Source organism: Hyaena hyaena, unplaced genomic scaffold (assembly GCF_003009895.1).
Source record: "Hyaena hyaena isolate Hyena2069 unplaced genomic scaffold, ASM300989v1 scaffold_410, whole genome shotgun sequence".
Classification (NCBI taxonomy): Eukaryota; Metazoa; Chordata; class Mammalia; order Carnivora; family Hyaenidae; genus Hyaena; species Hyaena hyaena.
In genome coordinates, this window is record NW_024081042.1 from 1,287,194 (window position 1) to 1,308,730 (window position 21,537).

A 21,537-nucleotide genomic window follows, 5' to 3' on the forward strand; every position below is an offset into this window, starting at 1 on the left:
CCATCCCTCATGGAATTCTCTCTCCCTCTGCCGCTCACTCACTTGTGCCCTTTCTCCTAAAAACAAAACAAAACAAAACGAAACAACCAAAAAAACACCTAAGTTCTAGAAGAACTTGGGTGGCTCGCTCAGTTGAGTGTCTGACTTTTTTTTTTAAGTTTATTTATTTATTTTGAGGGAGAAAGAGAGAGAGAACATGAGCAGGGGAGGGCCAGAGAGAGAGGGAGAGAGAAAGAGAGGATCCCAAGCAGGCTATGTGCTGGTAGTGTGGAGCTTAAACCCATGAACTGTGACTTGAGCTGAAATCAAGAGTCAAACACTTGGGGGGCATCTTGGGTGGCTCAGTCAGTAAAGCATCCAACTTTTGGTTTTGGTTCAGGTCATAGTCTCACAGGTTCCTGAGTTTGAGCTCTGCACTGGGCTCTACAATGACAGTGCTCCCCAGCTCACACACACACACACTCTCTCTCTCTCAAAATAAATAAGCTTAAAATTTTTTTAAAAAAATAAACAAGTTCTATTCATAATGTTAAGTCCTCCTTCCTTGCACTGTAGTGGATACTGTCATTTGTTTTGGTGCATAGAATCTGAAACCCCTTTGTAGGTTGAAGGAGTCACCGTGGTGCAGGGTGAAGACCACTGGTCCTATGGGTGCTGATAACCTAGAAGGCAGTGGTGGGTAGCACAAGATTCCTATTGCAGAAGTGGCATCTGTGCTACAAGCAAGTAATACTGAGTTCTTAGTGAAAAAGGGCACTGTTAGCACTGATGAGGACTTCCTAATCAGACCAGGTTCATAAAATGGTTTTGGGGCATTGTTCCTGAAGCTAAGCCTTGAGTCTGGTTCTCTAGTCCTCCCAAAAATTCCACGTGACACAGAATATTTTCTTGGGGCACCTGGGTGGCTCAGTCAGTTAAGTGTCCGACTCTTGACTTTGGTTCAGGTCATGATCTGAAGTTTGTGAGATCGAGTCCCAAGTATGGCTCTGCACTGACAGCACAGAGCCTGCTGGAATTCTTTCTTTCCCTTTCTCCCTGTCCCTCTCCCAACTCATATGTGCACACCTCCCCCAATAAACATTTATTACTATTATTTTTTTAATGTTTTATTTATTTCTGAGAGAGACAGAGAGAGAGAGAGAGAGAGAGAGCACGCGCGCGCGTGTGTGACCAGGGGAGGGTCAGAGAGAGGGAGACACAGAATCTGAAACAGGCTCCAGGCTCTGAGGTCGTTGTCAGCACAGAGCCCGATGCGGGGCTTGAGCCCACGAACCGCGAGATCATGACCTGAGCCGAAGTCGGACGCAGGCTCCCGCAAAATAAATATTTAAAAAAAGAGTATCATTTTCTTAATCATTCTCATAAAATATGAAATATTAAATTTTGCCCAAAAAATTGCATGTCTAGCTGGTACAAATAACTTTCTTCCCTAACCATTTGAAAGGAAAATGTTGACATGACGGCCCATCACCTATGGAATACTTTAGTATGCATTTCCTATAAGTAGGGACATTGTCTGATATAAAACACACCCTCAAAACCAGGAAATTAACACTGATACCTCATAACTATCTGTTATGGGCTGAATTCTGTTTCCTAAAAAAGATATGCTTCAGTATCAGTATCTCAGAATGCAACTGGAGTCAGTGTAAATAAGATTGGTTAAGTTGAGGTCATGTTGGAGTAGAATGGAACCCCAACTTTATTTGGGAATGGGGTCATTGCGAATAAAACTGGTTAAGATAAGGTCGTCTTGGAGTAGAATGGGACCCTAATCCAATTCCTTATTCTTATAAGAAGACAGCCATGTGAAGACACAGAGACACAGGGAGAATGCCATGTGAAGATGGAAACAGATTAAAATAATGCCTTTACAAGCCAAGAAATCCCAAGGATTGCTGTCCATCACCACCAAGAAGGAAAGGCATGAATTCTCCCTCAAAAGGAATCAATTCTGCTGATGTCTTGATCTTCGGCTTCTAGCCTCTAGAACTATGGGACACTAAATTTCTGTTGTTTTAAGTCACCCAGTTTGTGCTACTTTGTTACGGCAGACCTAAGAAACTAATAACCCATCTAATTTTCAAATCCCATTCAAGATTCACCAATTGTCCTAATAATGTGCTTCCTAATAATGAGTTCAGAATCACAAGATTATTTACTTGGCATGCCCCTTTAGTCTATCAGTCTGAACAGACATGTCCTTTTGACATGTCTCCATCCATTCTGTGATCTTCCTTCTTTCTGGGGTAACAATATGCTTCACTCTCATCTTGTACTTTTTCTACCCCAGACCCAGAATAAGAAATGTCCGATTTTTCTGATTCAACTGCCACCAGGATTCATTCTAGTTTCCACACCTAAAACTCCTTCTCAGATAGTAAGAAACCCACTTCTCTCATAATTCTCAAATTCTGTAATTTCTCATAAACAGAAATAGAACTCTTTCTTTAATTAGTACCGTGTGTATATCAATTTTCCATCTCTGCCACCATTCCTGCCCTGGAAGAAGTTCTCCTAACTCTACTCTGTCTCCCAGCATGTATGGCCTTATCCCGCTCAGGTTATAACTCCCCACGTTGAGCCCACTCTACCCCCTAACAACCCTCTATGTAGGTGTCCTTCTCTCCTTGGCTCCATGTCATCATGTGCAAGCTCTAACAACCTGTGCTGGACTACCCACTCAACTTTTGTGTATATTCTCTTTTTACCACATTTGGGCTCTGATTCCCCACACTAGGCCATTCTACTCCTCAACCCATCATGTGGACTACTTCCTTACTCTGCTTGGGCTCTGGTACACCAGGTTATTCCTCTATGGGGATGCCCTCACCTCACTCAGGCTCTCATTTCCTATGTTAGGCTGTTCCCCATGTGTGGATGGGTGCTTCTTTGGGCTTTGATATCTCCTAACATGCCAGACGGATACCCTCCTCACCATGCTCAGGATCTCATTCTCCTTGCTGGACCCTACCCTCTACCTCCCATATAGACATTTTCCTCATCTCATTTGGGCTCTGACACCTCAAACAAAGTCACCTCCTATTCCACGAATACCCTCACAGTTTGGGCTCTGACTCTTCTTGATGAGTACCTCCAATGTATAAACACTTTCACTACCCTGCTGGGGCTCTGACACCCCATGCCAGGCCATCCCTCTGTGGAGGCTCTCCACACTGAGCAGCAGACCATCTATCCTCTGTGTGGACACTTTTTTTTTTTTTTTTTTTTTACCTGACTTGGGCTTTGACTGTCTACTAAGAACCACCTCCATCATATGAATGGTCTGACTCTACTGGGGCTCCGATAACACACATCAGGCTACCCTTCCACACAGATGACCTCCTCACTCTGAGCTCTGACTCCCTACATCAGGTTGCCTTCAGATGTAGGTAGCTTTCACCTTATTCTGGCACTGATTCCCTATGCTGGGCTGCTTCACTGTACTGATAACTTCTTTATCCTGCTGAGATTCTTACACCCCACAGCAGGCCTCCCCTTCCTGATGATACTCTCATCAGCCTGCTTAGCCTCTGAGTCCCTATATCAGGACACTTTGCTATGTGAATTCTCTCCTCACTGTGGGTTCTAACTCTCTGCCCTAGGCTGTTCTCCTATGTGATGAACTCCTCACCCAACTGAGGCTCTGACACCTCACTCTGGGGCACTGCAGCTCATCTCTGCCACTTGTATCAGTGCAGTACTGCTATAAACTAAATGTATTCCCCCCAAATTCATATGGTGAAATCCTAACCTCAGTGTGATGGCATTACAAAGTAGGGTTGTTGGGAGATGATGAAATCATGAGAGTGGAACCCTGGTAAATGGGATCAGGCACCCTTATAAATAGGATTAGGCCAAATGTTTATTAATTTACACTGGATTTATCTCAGTTTTTTAGGTTTCAATATAGAGGTTTTCTTTTATTGGTCTAGTGACTGTGAAGAGAAAAGATTTCCCAACTTGATGGCCTTAGAGCTAAGGATCCTATTTTACTCTGAGCTTCACTGGCATATAATTTTTCTCCCTTAAGTCTTTCTCTTTGTTATCTGTTGCCTCCGCATCTATTTCTACTCTTACCTTTTACCTAGCTCTAGAAGTAGTGCAGAAAGATGTCTGTTACATAACAGAAACTAGTGATAGCAAGGAGGAAGAAAAGGAGGAGATGAGTTCCCAGTCTTTTTTTGTCCTGTCTACTCTTGCTTGGAGGGACAGCATGCTGGTCTTTAGAAAAACCTCACCCAGTCCCTTGTTCACTATCAGTCTTCCCACCTTCATCCTGTCTTCTAATTTTGAAAAACAAAAACACAGAAAGGGGAGAGCTCTTTACTTTCTTTCTGGCTTCCCTTATTCTATTCTGTGTTTTTAAAAACTCTGCCCGGTAGTTTTAAAACAAAGAGTCCACTCTTATAATCTGTCATACAGAGAGGAGTCTCCTTTTTCTACTGAAGCACAGAAATTTATCTGTCTAAAAATACTTTCACATGGTAGTCAGTTCCTACTATTAAGAGATTATTAATACTACAGTCACATTATAAATTAAATAGGCCTCTGGTCCTGACCAAAGGGGTAACTACCACATAAAAATCAGTTTAATTGTTTTTATAAGGGAGGAGATTCACAAACTATAGTTACAAATTAACTGTTTAAAATAGAAGTTATTTGGGGTGCCTTGGTGGCTCAAATGGTTAAGCATCCAACTCTTGATTTTGGCTCAGGTCATGATCTTATGGTTTGTGAGTTCAAGTGCTGCATCAGGCTCTGTGCTGATAGTGCAGAGCCTGCTTGAAATTCTCTCTCTCTCTCTCTCTCTCTCTCTCTCTCTCCTCCCCCACCTCCCCACCCCTCCCCTGCTTGTGCTCTCTGTCTCTCAAAATAAAATATACATTAAAAAAAATAAAAGATATTTAAAATTCAAAGTCTGGTTATCCAACTGTGAGTAGCAGTTCCTGGATTTTAAATCACACTATAATGATAATGATAATCCTCATTTGCAGATGTTTGAAAAGACCATGTTATATTAGTTAAAATGCTTCCATCATAAATAATATTTATTTAAAACAAGTTGAAGAAATGTACAAATAAACCTAAGATATATGCTCTAGTAGAAACTTACATTCCCAGAGTTACTCAGTATAAAAATGGAATTATTTTTATAAAATCCTAATTGGCGGATAAAGACAGGCAAAGTTTATTGTATTTTTTATTTAATTTTACCACTTGAATTGTTTTAAGCATATAATATGTGGACTCATGCTGTGTGTGAAGTTAGCTTAATTGCTACACAGAAGATTTAAATTAACTTAGAGAATTGAAGCCATGTAAGATTTGGATGGCAGGCTAAAACTTTTAATTACTGGGCTAATAACTTTTCTGGAAGGAGTAAGGTCTATTTCCTCTTTGATTAAATAGATTAGACTACCCAGTAAAGTGGGTGGGTACCATAAATCCTGGTTTACCTGGGACCATCTTGGCTGATAACAATTGTCTTGGAGAAGTTGCTAGGGTCCTCTTTCATTCTTAAAAGTATACCAGTTTGGATGATAAAGCATATGGTTATCCTATTTCTAACATCATCTTTTCAAATTAAGCAACAATAGTAGTTAGGTACCCAATATGTAGAAGGCCAAGAACTGAAGGGGATTCAAAGAAATTTAAGAAATGGTATCTGCCCTCAACGTGGTTAGAACTTAATTGGAGAGACTGAATAAATGTATCAAGTTAAACAAAATTTAACAAAATTTAAATGCCTTATAAAATATAACGAGAAGAAATATTATAAGAGTACATAGTTACTTGTCAAATGAATGGCACAATAATTGGTGTTAAGGGTTTCACAGGAGATGGTGGTCACCTTCTAGTAAACAACACCATAGCTTCCACCACCACCACTTACCGAGTGTCAAATGTGTCGACAGAGATTAAATAACATGCAAATTTTCTATATAGCTAGTTGGTTAGCAAAGTTGGGATTTAAACCCACTTTCTCTAATACTAAAGTCAGTGATATTTTTATTACTCTTCTCTTTAAATAGAGTGGTGGTTCTTTTGTATGCCTCTCTGGAACACATGGTAATATCTGGAGACATTTTAGTTTGTCATAAATGTGGTGTGCGGCCGACTGGGTGGCTAGTGACTTTACAAAATTCTTTTAAAGATAAGATCTGAACTCAGTATTGAAGCATTGGTAGGATTTGGATAGGCTAGAGATGGTGAAGATAAGGGCAGATTCTAGATAAGAACAGTACAAAAAGTACAAGACAGGTTCAAGTAGACTGTGAGTAAGCCAACTTAGCAAGATAAAGAGAAACAATACTAAAGGGAAAGGGAAAGCAACACTAGAAAGATGAAATAATCTTTTTAAAAGACTAAGGAACCTGAACTGGGTTCAATGAAGATCTTCGAAAAGAAGATTAATCAAGAAACCAGGGAAAAGAGACTGATTAGGATGCTACTCAATACCATAAGGTATTCAGAGTTTGTGAGCTGGTGTGGTAGTGGTAGTGAGAAACAAAGGAAGAAACCATAAGCATATGCACTCTTATATATTATAAATTTTTGTCATCTCAAATGATAATAAATTGGCATTCTTACCTGTAATGCACTGAAACTGCCCATCTTCTCTTCTTATTGTAAATGCTTCCCCTGGGTTAACTTGTACCAGAATAACCTTAAAATGATGGAAAGAAGTATTAATGAGAACAAAATAATCAAATAATAGAATAATAACAATTAAAATTATGTATAACACAGTATTAAATATTTGCTAGGACAGTAGATATGAGCTATTTAACCTTATGATACTGGGAAGGAAAATAGGATTACATGTTTTACACATTTGCTAAAGTATTCTTTCACTTCTCTGGAGGTCAGAGGTAAGCCAAAAGTGAATAAACAAATACACTGGCACACGTTTATTGGAAAGTCAATAAATTTCTTTTTTTAAATTTTACCATTTTTTTATTATTTTACTTTTTTTAGCTTTTTATTTATTTATTTTACAAATAGTTTATTGTCAAGTTGGTTTCCATATAACACCCAGTGCTCATCCCCACAAGTGCCCTCCTCCATGCCCATCTCCCCCCTCCCTTCCCACACCCATCGGAAAGTCAATAAATTTCATTCTGAAACAAAGATGGAGACACAAACCACAGAATACTTGGCTCATCTATCCTTAGTTCATTAGTTGCTACATATTTCATTTTTTAAAAGATAAGTGTAAAGTGATACGCAGAGCTTGAGATGAGCATACTTGACTTAGTAGGACATCTCAAATTATATCTGGGATATGTTAAATTAATCTCACCTTTTTAAGTAATTTTTTCATTATACAGATTATACACCCTAATTTTATGACATCTGAAAAACAAAACTGGAAAAACAATCTGAAGTTCTTCTATCCTACAATGAACGCTTAACATTTTGATAAACTGAATGTTGTTCCCTATGCATAGGCTTCATTCCCCCCTTACATATACATATAAGAACTCCAATTTGGTACCTTTTTTTTAAAATATTTTTATTTATTTCTAGGAGAGACAGAGAGAAAGCGTGAGCAGGGGAGGGTCAGAGAGAGAGGGAGACACAGACTCTGAAATAGGCTCCAGGCTCTGAGCTGGCAGTCAGCACAGAGGCCGACGCGGGGCTTGAACCCACGAACCGTGAGATCATGACCTAAGCGAAAGTCGGATGCTTAACCGACTAAGCCACCCAGGCACCCCCAATTCGGTACCTTTTTAAAGTTTAATATTTTAAAAAGGTTTTTCCATGCTATTAAATACAACTCCTATGACCATGCCATAAACTACTTAACCATTCTCTTAATGTAAGGAATTTGGGTAGCTTTCAATTTTTCCATTATTAAAAAAACAATACTGAAGTGAGCATTTTGGTATGTAGTTTCCCTCCTCTGATCTATTTCCAGTTAATTTTTGTGAATGATGTACAGTAGGGGTCGTTTCATTCTTTTACATGTAAACATTCCAATTTTCACAGCACCATTTATTGAAGAGACTGTTTTTTTCTGCATTGAGTATTCTTGGCTCCCTTTTCAAATGTTAGCTGACCATACATGCATAGATTTATTTCTGGGCTTTCAATTCTCTTCCTTTGGTCCTTTCTGTTTTTATGTGAGAACTTCTAGTTAGTATAGCTTTATAATACAACTGGAAATCAGGAAGTGTGATGCCTCCTACTTTATTCTTTTTCAGGATTGCTTTGGATATTCATGAGTCTTTCATGGTTTCATATATATTTTAGGAGAATTTTTTCTACTTCTGTAAAAAAGTCCATTGGAATTTTGATAGGGATTGTATTGAATCTAAAGATGGCTGTAGGTAGTATGGACATTTTAGCAATACTAATTCTTCCAATCCACGAACATGGGATACCTTTCCCTTTATTTGTGTCGTCTTCAATTTCTTTCATCAATGTTTTGAAGTTTTCAGTGTAGAGATCTTTTACCTCCTTGGTTAATATTCAGGCAAAGACTGAAAGACCCTCATTTCAAAGGAGGTAGGTAAGAAAAGTAGGGTAAATGGAAAACACAAAATAAATTGTTAGAAATAATTCAAATATATTAATAAAGTAAATATAAATGGACTAAGTTTGCCTATTAAAAAGAGAAAATAAGTTAGATTTTAAAAATTTAGAGAGAAAATGCCAAACCCACTATTTTGGTGTTCTATTTTAATACTTTTCTCAGTGATTACAGAACAGATAGATGATAATTATCAAGGATATGGAAGACCTTAACAACACCATTAATAATCTTGATTTGATGGCTATGTAAAGAATATGACACCTAACAATTAGAAAATATATAATCTTTTCAAGCACATATGGAATTGAAATGAAAATTATAAGAATGGACTACAGAGAACACCATAAATCAAGTCTCACAAATTTCAAGGAATCAATATCTTATGTCCTCTATGTGTAATAAGTTAGAAATCAGTAATTTAAAGATATATTTGCAAATTTTAAAAAGCTTCAATAATTTGCAGGTTAGGGAAGAAATCATAATGAAAAATAGTAAATAAACAGCAGTGAAATGTAACCAAAACATTATAAGTTAAAACCCTGGAATATAGGCAAAATTGTATTATCAAAAAACATAGGCCTTTATTTTATTTTATTTTATTTTTTAAAACATAGGCCTTTAAATTCTTATAACAGAAATGACTGAAAATTATTAAGTGCCCAACTCAGTAAGTGAGAAAAGGCAGAGTTAACTCAAAAAAAGTTTAAAAAAAAAGTAAACAAAAATCAGAACAGAAATAATGAATCAGAATAAAAAGAAATGCTAGAGAATGAGAAAACAGCTTTAACAGAAATCAGAGTGAAGGATAACCAAGAGAAAAAAATAAAGCAAGAGGAAAAAGTAGTCAAGTCACCTTTTCTGGACAGGGCATTTTCTTCCCCCAAGGAGATTCTTGAACCTTGGGAGGCTTTATGCAAGTAGATGGCTTTAAAATGCATTTTATAAAATCTAGAAACTTATCTCTCTACATAGGTTTTATTTAGGGGGCTCGCTTCTTATTACTCCATTATCTCAAATGTCACCTTTTCAGAAACCTTCCCTGACCATCAAATTCTAGGGTATGTTTATTTATTTGTTTATTTATTTTGAGAGAGAGAGAGGGAGAGAAAGAGAGAGAGAAAAAGAGAGATGTTCCCAAGCAGGCCCCGTGCTGCCAGCACAGGGCCTGACACAAGGCAGAGCCTGACATGGGGCTCAAACTCACGAAATGCAAGATCATGACCTGAGCTGAAACCGAGTCAGACGCATAACCAACTGAGCCACTCAGGGGTCCCTAGAATCCTATGTTATTTTACATTCATCTGTACAAATGCAGAACAGTTTTTCATAACCTTATTATAAATAACAGGACAATGTGATAAGGAGAAAGAAGAACTATGCATGATAAACTAGTTATTCTGAGATTAAATATTGCCACAAAACTGTATAATCATAATAGCATAGCTTAACATATATTATCTAATTTAGTGATCACAGATATCTTATAAACAAGTAACTCTCAGAAGTGCGACAGGTGAGGAACTCTGATAAATTATCCATCACTTTGTGATATATGTCATTGAGGCCTCTATTTGCAAAGGGGTATATTACCAAATTTTACAAAGACAGTATCATAAAATGATTGGTGCTTCATTGGACTGTAACAATGAAATTCTTCAATATCTTCAAATTTCACAAAAACAAATAATTATGCTCTTAGGTTTGTACTTATCTCAAATATACCGCTGGCTTCCAATCCTTTACCCCTTTATGAAATCAGTTCAGCCCAGACATTTTCACTATACTCTTTTTTCCCCCATTCAGTTTCTTTCACTTCTTACATCCCTAATAACAGAGTTACTGCCATGTTCAAGACACCCGTGACACAATATATCAGCCAGCCAGTTTTCTATCATTCTTTAGTGAAAATGCAGGGAACTTCTAATGCCCGGTTTTAGTTAATAGTGTCAACGGTGGGTGAACAGTTGATAAAAGCAATTATTTGAATGTCCACCAATAGTTCAACTTCTCACATTCTGAAGAGACATGTAGAGCTAGTAAACATTTTAAGTGTATTCTAAACTTAAGCTAAGTACTACTAATATTTACTTCTTAAATAATAAATAGACATATGCTTGAAACATGTTTTGGAGAAGATAATTAACCCAAAGGGCAGATTAGTATTGACGACCACATATAACACTATATTCTTACAAGTAGGCTATGATGACACATGGAAATATTTATTCAAAAATGTTATACTAAAACATAACACAAAAAAGATATAATGAAAATGATACTGATTAAAGATCTAAGTATGCCCAGTATATTCATTGATAAAGCACGTAAAAATCTGTAAGAACATAAAAAATTTAATGCTCCCTAAACTCCTTAATAATAAAAAAGATACAATGGCTTAGAGAAGTAGTTATGGAAGACTGATGAAATTTTAAAGGATCAAATATAAAATTATTGGAATATCTGGTGGCTCAGTGGGTTAATGGGCTAACTTTTGATTTCGGATCAGGTCATGATTTCAGTTCGTGGAATCAAGCCCTGAGTCAGGGTCTGCACTGACAGCTCAAAGCCTGCTTGGGATTCTCTCTCCCTCTTTCTCTGCCCCATCCTTGCTCACTCTCTCTCAAAATAAATAAAAAAAATGGTTAGGGAAGGAAATAAGTTTCAACAAAAGCAGAAGAGCAGAAAACACATTTCTGGGGAGAGGAAGGAAAGAGAAGGACAAAGGGGCATAGATCCCAGAGACAGGCAAGTCTGACAGGAATAACCCTAGACAAACCAAGCATAGAGCTTTGGAAAAGTTGGAGCTGAAGGGGACCTGAGATATCATTTAGTCTAATTCAGATTTACTTTTAAAAAGTAAACTAAGAGGTGATCATTAGTATTACTGAAAAAGTTACTTCATTTTATAAAACCATTCAACCAACTATTCTCTTATACAGTAAACTCCCAGTGCATTTACTTAATTTACATCAATTAGCCCCTTAGAGTGAGGCAAATTCAAATGAACATTTATAATAAAAAATATAGAAGTGAGGTACCACCTTGGAATCTGAATAAAAGTGCCAGGACTTATTTATGCTTTGTCTACACAAATAGATTTTATTTAAATGTCAAGAATAATCATTGACTAATAACATCTGCAAATATCCTAAAGGAAAAATAACAGTAAGTGAGCAATATTTTTAAAATACAAACAAGTACATATAAATTATATCTTACTATCTTAATTTTCAACTGTTATAATCGTTGCTAGATATAACTTTTATAATATTATTTTGCATTTTTTTTTCTTAAATGGTTTATTGTCAAGTTGGTTTACATATAACACCAGGTGCTCATCCCAACAAGTGCCCTCCCCATGCCCATCACCCTCCTTCCCCTCTCCTGACTCCCATCAGCCCTCAGTTTGTGCTCAGCATTCAAGAGTCTCTCATGGTTTGTTTCCCTCCCTCTCCCCAACTATTTTTCCCCTTCTTCTCTCCCATGGTCCTCCGTTTAGTTCCTCCTAATCCACCTATATGTGCAAGCATATGGTATCTGTCCTTCTCTGCCTGACTTATTTCACTCAGCATAACACCCTCTAGTTCCATCCATGTTGCTACATTCCATTTCAAAGATAATATAGAACTCCTTCGTCATCTGTTTCAATTTTACTTAACTGCTGTCAGTCTAAGTTCCTTACATGTAAAATGAGAATAAGAAAATATCAATCTTATACCTGCTTCACGGTATTAGATAAAAAGACATATAGTAGATGAAAGGAAAGACAACTTACAATCACCTTGGGAACTTTTCAAAATACTGTATAGATATTTAGGTCTGTCTCCAAAGGGTAAGGAGTCTGGAATTTTCTCCCTAGTTTGAACCTCAGGGAAATAATCAGTCTTTCTAATGTAATTACTCATAAAATGCTAAGATGTCCATCAGGAAAACCATGGTATTATTTATTACTCAAGAAAGTTACCGTACTTTAAAATCTAAAGGTTTCAGTTAAGGTTGGTGGGGTGCCTGGCTGGCTCAATAGGTAAAACATGTGACTCCTGGTCTCGAGGTCATGAGTACAAGCCCATGTTAAGTGTGGCGCTTACCAAAAACAAAAAAAAAGAAAGTAATAAGGTTGGTCCTACTACTCTATAATCTCTAAAGGAAAAAACAGAAAAACTCCTAAGTTGTAAGTTATTTGCTCTGTGTAGTTAACAAAAATTGAACCTTCTGAATTTAGGAAGTATTTTTAAAGTTTATTTCTATAAAACTCTAATAGTTTAAATTGTTTATTTTGAAGAATATATAACTAATAAAAAATGTTTAAGGTTATATTAATTTCTAAAACTGTTCATCTATATTTTCCTAAAAAATAACTTACAAAACCAACTATAATCACTAAAAAAAATAAAGAGAAAAATGTTTACGGATGGAATCAATCTTGCAGATGTAATTTAATTTTCTCCTTTCCACCCCAAAGGACATGCAACTTGCATTCTTCATTATACATTAAGACTCACATTAAGTCAGGTCTGAGAAGTACAAAGTACCTCAGATTTCTCTTTCTGAAACCCAGTAGAGGGTTTAGCAGACAGAGCCAAAAAATCAACCCCCAAATCAAAAACATATATGCATGCTCTTCAATATTTACAAAGTATTGTCTTGGCTATCATCTCAGTTTGTTTAGCTGCCATAACAAAGTTCCATAGACTGGGAGGAGGCTTAAACAGAAATTTGTTCTCTCATAATTCTAGAGGCTAGAAGTTTGAGATCTAGGTGTTGGTATGGTTGGTTTCTTCTGAAGGCTTCCTCCTTGGCTTGCAGACGGCCACATTCCTCCAGTGTTTTCACATGGTCTTCCCCTTTATGTGTCTTTGTCCTAATATCCTCTTAAAGGACACTGCTAAAAGGAAAATTCTATTGCATTAGGGCCTTCCCTAATGATCTCATTTTAGCTTAATTACCGCCTTAGACACCCTACTTCCAAATACAGTCACACTCCAAAGTACTGAGAGTTAGGACTTCAACATATGAATTTCAGGGTGGGAAGAGAAAAACACAATTCAGCACAAATAGCAGCCCTCAGATTGTAGAAAGCACGTGAACAAAATTCTTTGTAGCACCTAATCCTTGTCCTGTTTCTTTTATTCACCTGCTTCTTCATGCTTGCTCAAGGGTGCCAGCTTAATGAGGTTGAGAGTAATAATAAAATGGAAAATCCTTTGGGTCTTGTACCCTTGAATAATAGTTAACATACCTTTAGCAATGTAATTTCCCAATTCATGACTGAACCGCTTTCAAATTAACTCAATATTCACAGGGTTGTTTTGATGACTAAATGAGTTATCATAAGTCAGGTGCTTAAGGCAGTGAATGGTATACAGTAAGCACTACAAGTACATGTTGGCTATTGTTACTGTAAGCACCATATGTGTAGCTCTTGGTATTATTATTTTTATCAGTGTAGATCTGTTACTATAAGGATTTGCCCCCAACCTAGAAGAAGCTGATCAACTATATACATAAGAGAGATAATATATCCAGAACACAATGTTTAAGAGATTCCTCCTGAACTGGTCTGGGATAAGCCTGCCTCTGCCTTTCCATGTTTTCTTCTACTTCCCCCTTTACCTTTCTAGTCATCAACCTATTCTATTCCTCTCACTCCAGTGTTCCATGGTCAACAGCTTCATTTTCATTTCCTGGTTTGTAACTTATTTACTATTCTCTAGCATGACAACTGATTCAGACTTGACTTCTGCTAACTAACATTTCCTATACTGAACCTCTGTGCCTGAGGACTTAGTCTATAAACAAAAAATTTCTTCTTCAGGTAATTCTACTCATTCCTTCAAAATGCTGGCATCCTAAAGCAGAGTTACATTATTCTTGTAATAGGGACCACAGTACTTTGCACATCTTCCCAGTATAACACTTAGCACACAACTGTATTCAGTTGTTTATATGCTGTCACCTCCACTACATGAGCCCTTCATAAGACTTCAATCTATTTATTTTACAGTTTTGGGGCTACAAAAGTTGAACAAATGTTTGCTAAATTAATTACTATCCATCTCTAAATAACGCCTAAACCTATCCTCTGGCTCTGAGACCAGGGTTAGCTGATAAAACTTTCTGTGACGATGGAAATATGCTATATGCTATCTGGTATCATAGCCTCCAGCTACATGTGCCTATACATATGGTCTATGTGTGTACACAAGTGCTACTGAACTTTTAAAATGCAACTAGTGAACATGATAGACTGAATCTGTAGTCTTATTTACTTTTAATTTAATTAATTTAAATTAGTAGTTAATGACTACCATACCAGATGGTATAGTGTTAGATTTGCCAAGCTCCAAAATTACTTTTCGAACTACCTGTATTTATTTGCCTTGATAAACTGCAGGCACCTCAACTTTGTCTAAATTTGAATTGATTATCTGACTTTCCTAGGAAATGGAGCTGAGAAACGGATTTCATCTAAATATACTATCAATTCACAAAAATGTATGAATTACTTACACATTGAAGTGTAAACTGACTTGTTTATAAGAACTTTAAATCAAGTTTTATTTGCATTTCACTAGATCCTGTCAATCTGTGGATACAAAGACTTATGTAACATATTTCAGCAAATGTTTAAATAGAGATTAATACTTGAAAATGAAAGAAAAGGTCAATTATCAAATTACTAAATATGAGTTTAGTTTTTAGTCCTATGAAGGATAATAACTTGCAAACTTAGCTTTCTCTCTCAATAATAAATATAAATGTTTAAAAAATTTAAAAAATAACTTGCAAACTTAGTTAAGAATTTATGCTTGATATCAGCATAGAGACAACTGAGATCTGTCAACCATCTTACCTATGTAATTCATTTGTTGGCAAATAAAAGAGCACCAGTATATGTTAGTTTGTGGAGTTGGTGATACAAGTATGAGTCCATATGGGAGACAGTTACAATAATTATAATGCAAAGATAGAAGAGTACAGGGTAAAATATATGATAATTAGAAAATACTTATATTATTTTTTTTTTTAGGCTCATTTGTGTTTATAATTGCTTTTTAGAAATAAAAGTACTGTGGTCAGAGCTCAGAGCCTGGAGCCTGCTTCGGATTCTGTGTCTCCCTCTCTCTGTTCCTCCCCCTGCTCATGCTCTGTCTCTCTCTCTCTCTCAAATATGAATAAACATTAAAAATATAAATAAATAAATAAACAAAGAGTACTGTGACAGAAAAGAAATACAGATTTAGAATCAGGCAATTCTACATGCAAATTCTACTTTATGACTTAATAAATGTGTGGTTTTTAGGTTTTATTTAAACTCTGTGAACCTTAGCAACTTCTTCTCTAAAATATAGTGCGTATGGAGTGCCTGGGTGGCTCAGCTGGTTAAGCATTCAACTTCAGCTCGGGGCATGATCTCACAGTTCACGGGTTTGAGCCCTGCATTGGGTTCTGTGCTGACGGCTCAGAGCCTGGGACCTGCTTTGGATTCTGTGTCTCCCTCTCTCTCTGCCCCTTCCCACTCAGGCTCTCTCAAAAATAAATAAACATTAAAAAAATAATAAAAGAATATTATGAGCAATTATATGCCAACAAATAGGGCAATCTGGAAGAAATGGACAAATTCCTAGAAACATATAAACTAACAAAACTGAAACAGGAAGAAATAGAAAATTTGACCAGACCCAGACCCAGAATTGAATCAGTAATCAAAAATCTTCCAATAATTAAGAGTCCAGGGCCGAAGGCTTTCCAGGGGAATTCTACCAAACATTTAAAGAATTAACAACTATTCTTTTGAAGGTGTTCCAAAAAATAGAAATGGAAGGAAAACTTCCAAACTAATTCTACTAGGCCAACATTACCTTGATTCCAAAACCAGATAAAGACCTCATTAAAAAGGAGAACTACAGACCAAAATTTCCCTGATGAAGATAGATGCAAAAATTCTCAACAAGATACCAGCATACTGGATCCAACAATACATTAAAATAATTATTCACCACAATCAAACTGGGTTCTATTCCTGGGATGCAGGGATGATTCAATACCTGCAAATCAATCAATGTGATACATCACATTAAAGATAAGAACCACATGATCCTCTCAATAGATACAGAAAAAGCTTCTGACAAAACACAGCATTCTTTCTTGTAAAAACCCTCAAGAAAACAGGGATAGAAGGAACATACCTCAAGATCATAAAGGCCATATATGAAAGATCCACACAGTTAATATCATCCTCAGTGGGGAAAAACTGAGAGCTTTCTCCATAAGGTCAGGAACATGACAGGGATGTGCACTCTCATCACTGTTATTCAACACAGTGTTGGAAGTCCTAGCCTCAGCAATCAGACAACAAAAAGAAATAAAAGGCATCCAATTGGCAAGGAGAAAGTCAAATGTTCACTCTTCATAGATGACATGATACTCTATGTGGAAAACCCAAAAGACTATACCAAAAAACTACCAGAACTGATACATGAATTCAGCACAGTCACAGGATATAAAATCAACGTACAGAAACTAGCTGCATTTCTATACACTAAATAATGAAGCAACAGAATGAGAAATCAAGGAATCGATCCCATTTATAATTGCACCAAAACCCCTAAAATACTTAGGAATAAACCTAACCAAATAGATGAAAAATCTATATACTAAAAACTATAGAAAGCTTATGAAAGAGGGGCACCTGGGTGGCTCAGTCGGTTAAACATCCAACTTTAGCTCAGGTCATGATCTCACAGTTTGTGGATTTGAGTCCCACATCGGGCTCTGTGCTGCCAGCTCAGAGCCTGGAGCCTGCTTCAGATTCAGAGCCTGGAGCCTGTTTCAGATTCAGTCTCCCTCTCTCTCTGCCCCTCCCCTGCTCATGCTCTTTCTCTGTCTCAAAAATAAATACTAAAAATTTTTTTTTAAAAAGAAAGCTTATGAAAGAAATTTAAGACACACACAAAAAAGGAAAAACATCCATGCTCATGGATTGAAAGAACAAATACTGTTAAAAGGTCAATACTACCCAAAGCAATCTATATATTCAATGCAATCTCTATCAGAATTCTTCACAGAGCTAAAACAAACAATTCTAAAATTTGTTGGAACCAGAAAAGACCCTGAACAGCTAAAGTAATGCTGAAGAAGGAAAGCAAAGCTGAAGTCATCACAGTTCTGTACTTCAAGCCGTATTACAAAACTATAATCATCAAGACAGTATGGCACTGGCACAAAAACAGACACTCAGATCAACGGAACAGAATAGAGAATCCAGAAATGAACCCACAAACATATGGCCAACTAATCTTTGACAAAGCTGGAAAGAGTATCCAATGGAAAAAAGACAGTCTCTTTAGCAAGTGGTGCTGGGAAAGTGGACAGTGACATGCAGAAAAATGAACCTGGACCACCTTCTTACACCATACACAAAAACAAACTCAAAATGGATGAAAGATCTAAACATAAGACAGGAAACTATCAAAATCCTTGAGGAGAAAGCAGGCAAGAAAGAACCTCTCTGACTTCAGCGGCAGCAACTTATTACTCAACACATCTCCAGAGACAAGGGAACAAAAGCAAAAATGAACTATTGGGACCTTATGAAAATAAAAAAGCTTCTGCACAGTAGGCAACTAAATGGGAATTAAAAACTAAAAGGCAACCAATGGAATAGGAGAAGATATTTGCATACAACATATCAGATAAAGGCTTAGTACCCAAAATCTATAAAGAACTTATCAAGCTCAACACCCAAAACACAAATAATCCAGGGAAGAAATGGGCAAAAGACATGAATAGACACTTCTCCAAAGAAGACGTCCAGATGGTCAACCAACACATGAAAAAATGCTCAATATCACTCATTATCAGGGAAATACAGATCAAAACCATAGTGAGATACCACCTCACACCTGTCAGAATGGCTAACATTAACAACTCAGGCAACAACACATGTTGGCGAGGATGTGGATAAAGAGGATCTCCTTTGCACTGCTGGTGGGAATGCAAACTGGTGCAGCCACTCTGGAAAACCAGAGTATGGAGGTTCCTCAAAAAATTAAAAACAAAAAAACAAAAAAAAATTTTCAGAGTGTATTCAGATGACACTAAATTAAAGATTAATTTGTGGCTATACAACTTACAACAATACTAATTTATAACATAATTTATAGCTATACATTTTAAAATTTATAACTATACAAATTTTCTCTTCTGTTCTACAGCCAAGTTTCATAGTTATAAGAGGTCTTGCCATTTGAGAGTGTTATAAGTATATAATAATTAAATGGCGAAGAGTGCCTTAAAATAAAACAAAAATTAAAAACAGAACTACCCTATGACCTAGCAACTGCAGTACTAGGTATTTATCTAAGGGATACAGGTACACTGTTTTGAAGAGGCACATGCACCCCAATTTGTAGCAGCACTACTGACAATAGCCAAAGTATGGAAAGAGTCCAAATGTCCATTGGTGGATGAATGGATAAAGATGTGGTACACACACACACAGGGAGTATTACTCGGCAATCATAAAGAATGAAATCTTGCCATTTGCAACTACATGGATGGAACTAGAGGGTATTATGCTAAGCAAAATTAGTCACAGAAAGACAAATATCATAGAACTTCACTCATATGAGGACTTTAAGATACAAAAGAGAAGGAAGGGAAGCAAAAACAATATAAAAACAGGGAGGGGGACAAAAACATAGGAGACTCAAATACGGAGAACAGAAAGTTACTGGACAGGTTATGGAAGGGGGGATGGTTAAATGGGTAAGGGGCATTAAGGAATGTACTCCTGAAATCACTGTTGTACTATATGCTAACTAATTTGGATGTAAATTAAAAAAAAAAATCTTGCTTTATATTAAGCTAATACATACATACAAAAAAGATCATGAGAAAAATTATCCTTATAAGACGGCTTTTCATTTAATATCTCTTATTACAGAAAAGCAAAGAATTTTTAGAATTCTGTGGATAATTTTCATTTGAATGTTCCTATTTGCTCAGTGCTGCTTACAAGACATTCTTTACTTCCTCCTCGTATCAGCCCAAATTATATTTCTTAAAAGTCAACATTTTCTACAGGATTCTAAGGCACAAGGGTTGATAAACTACAGTCACATAACTAAAGGGGTAGGAATTATTCTAACTATAGACTATCTAGTAGTTATCTAACAGAATATGAATTATTTTTAGAGTAGAAACCATCAAAACTCCATAACCATTGTATTTCATTTAAGATACTGTTCCTTTGAAATCTGATGAACTTTCAAAATAGAATTAAATGTATACATATATATTTCACTAAAATACCATAAAACTTAATTTTGCCATATTAGCTTTAATTATATGAAAACACGTTGCTATTGACTTCTCAGATGAAATAGCGTGCCAATTCTAATTTCCTTGAAAACAAGAAGAGATACATACTTTAAAATGAACAAATGAAACGATATTGGTCCAAATCAGTAAGAATATTATTTTATTATTTTGTGCCAAATATAAAAATATATACTAGTTTGTTTACACCCTCTGTAACTTTTTTTAACTGAGATTTTTAGGAAGCTTTTTTTTCTTTAAATAGACTACCTTAAAATTTACACCCAATTTATAAAACTGATTTTATTACGTCTTATAACAAGAACCAGCACAATAATTTGCACATTGTACCTGAATAAGTGAGATGACATTTTTTTCCATGTAGCACAACTTACTGCCCGAGTTTTTAAAATTATGTGCTTATATAAAGGTGCTTATATAAAAGCAGATTTTCAGATCTGTACCTATGTACCTTTTTATAACTCTAGGGAAAAGTTAATAGTTAATATTGACATTTTAAAAAAGTATTTGACTTTCTTTTTTTTTTTTAATATTTTTATTTATTTCTAGGAGAGAGAGAGAGAGACAGCGTGAGCAGGGGAGGGTCAGAGAGAGAGAGAGAGATACAGACTGAAATAGGCTCCAGGCTCTGAGCTAGCTGTCAGCACAGAGCCCGACGCGGGGCTCGAACCCACGAACCGCGAGATCATGACCTAAGCGAAAAGTCGGACGCTTAACCGACTAAGCCACCCAGGTGCCCCAGTATTTGACTTTCTTATGTAACATAGAAAGTGGTATGGTGTAGACATTTTGGAGAAACAAACTCCAATGGGAAAGAAGAGGTTGGTTTAATGTTTGAATTCTAACCTTTCCAAAAACTTTTAAGGACGAGGCAATTAGAAAACAGCCATTTTGTTTGCCAGGCAAAGCTACAGAGCAATCAGAAGACTAATATGGGCCATGAAATTTTTAGGATTAAAGATCTGGATTAGAATCATGAGGCCAAAAATTACTGTCATAAAGGTATGAGCTATTATTTTATTTTTTTTTAATGTTTTATTTATTTCTAGGAGAGAGAGAGAGAGAGAGAGTGTGAGCAGGGGAGGGTCAGAGAGAGAGGGAGTCACAGACTGAAACAGGCTCCAGGCTCTGAGCTGGCAGTCAGCACAGAGCCCGACGCGGGGCTCGAACCCACAGACCGCAAGATCATTACCTAAGCGAAAGTCGGATGCTTAACCGACTAAGCCACCCAGGAGCCCCATGAGCTATTATTTTAGAGTCTCAGTAATTTCACCCCTAAGATTTACTAAATGCTTACAGTTTGGTTAGTAAAGAACTTGACTCAGTATGTGACACAATGCAAAAGATCAAATGGTACCTATTATTTTTATTGTTTCTACTTATATATTCCCCAAACACCTCAAATTCAATTGAAGTTCTCTCATACTCTCTCAAATATTTTCTATCCGTTTGCCTTATTCTAGAAGATTTTATTATTTTCCCAAATATTTGCAGCTTCTCCCTTGGGCAAGATTATCCTTCGCCACTTACTGGTTGCATGTTTTGCCATGTGACTTGCAATGGATAATGAAACATGGGTGGAGGTCAGCATGCAGGTCACCATGATCTCTGTCATGATACCATCAACATTCTACATATAGGCTGGGTCTCAA

General features: G+C 36.6%; 1 protein-coding gene across 8 annotated transcripts in view; it reads right to left on the reverse strand.

Annotated features, from left to right (window-relative positions):
- FNDC3A (fibronectin type III domain containing 3A) overlaps window positions 1-21,537 on the reverse strand; it is a 147,113-nt gene that overhangs the window by 90,279 nt on the left and 35,297 nt on the right. For 7 of the 8 annotated variants that reach the window (XM_039252154.1, XM_039252156.1, XM_039252152.1 and 4 more), the window contains one exon: window positions 6,595-6,670. In XM_039252154.1, the coding sequence (XP_039108085.1) occupies window positions 6,595-6,670 (76 nt within the window). Of the gene's footprint in view, window positions 1-5,459; window positions 5,511-6,594; window positions 6,671-21,537 lie in introns of those variants that run through there. The other variant, XM_039252157.1, reaches the window with a different exon arrangement.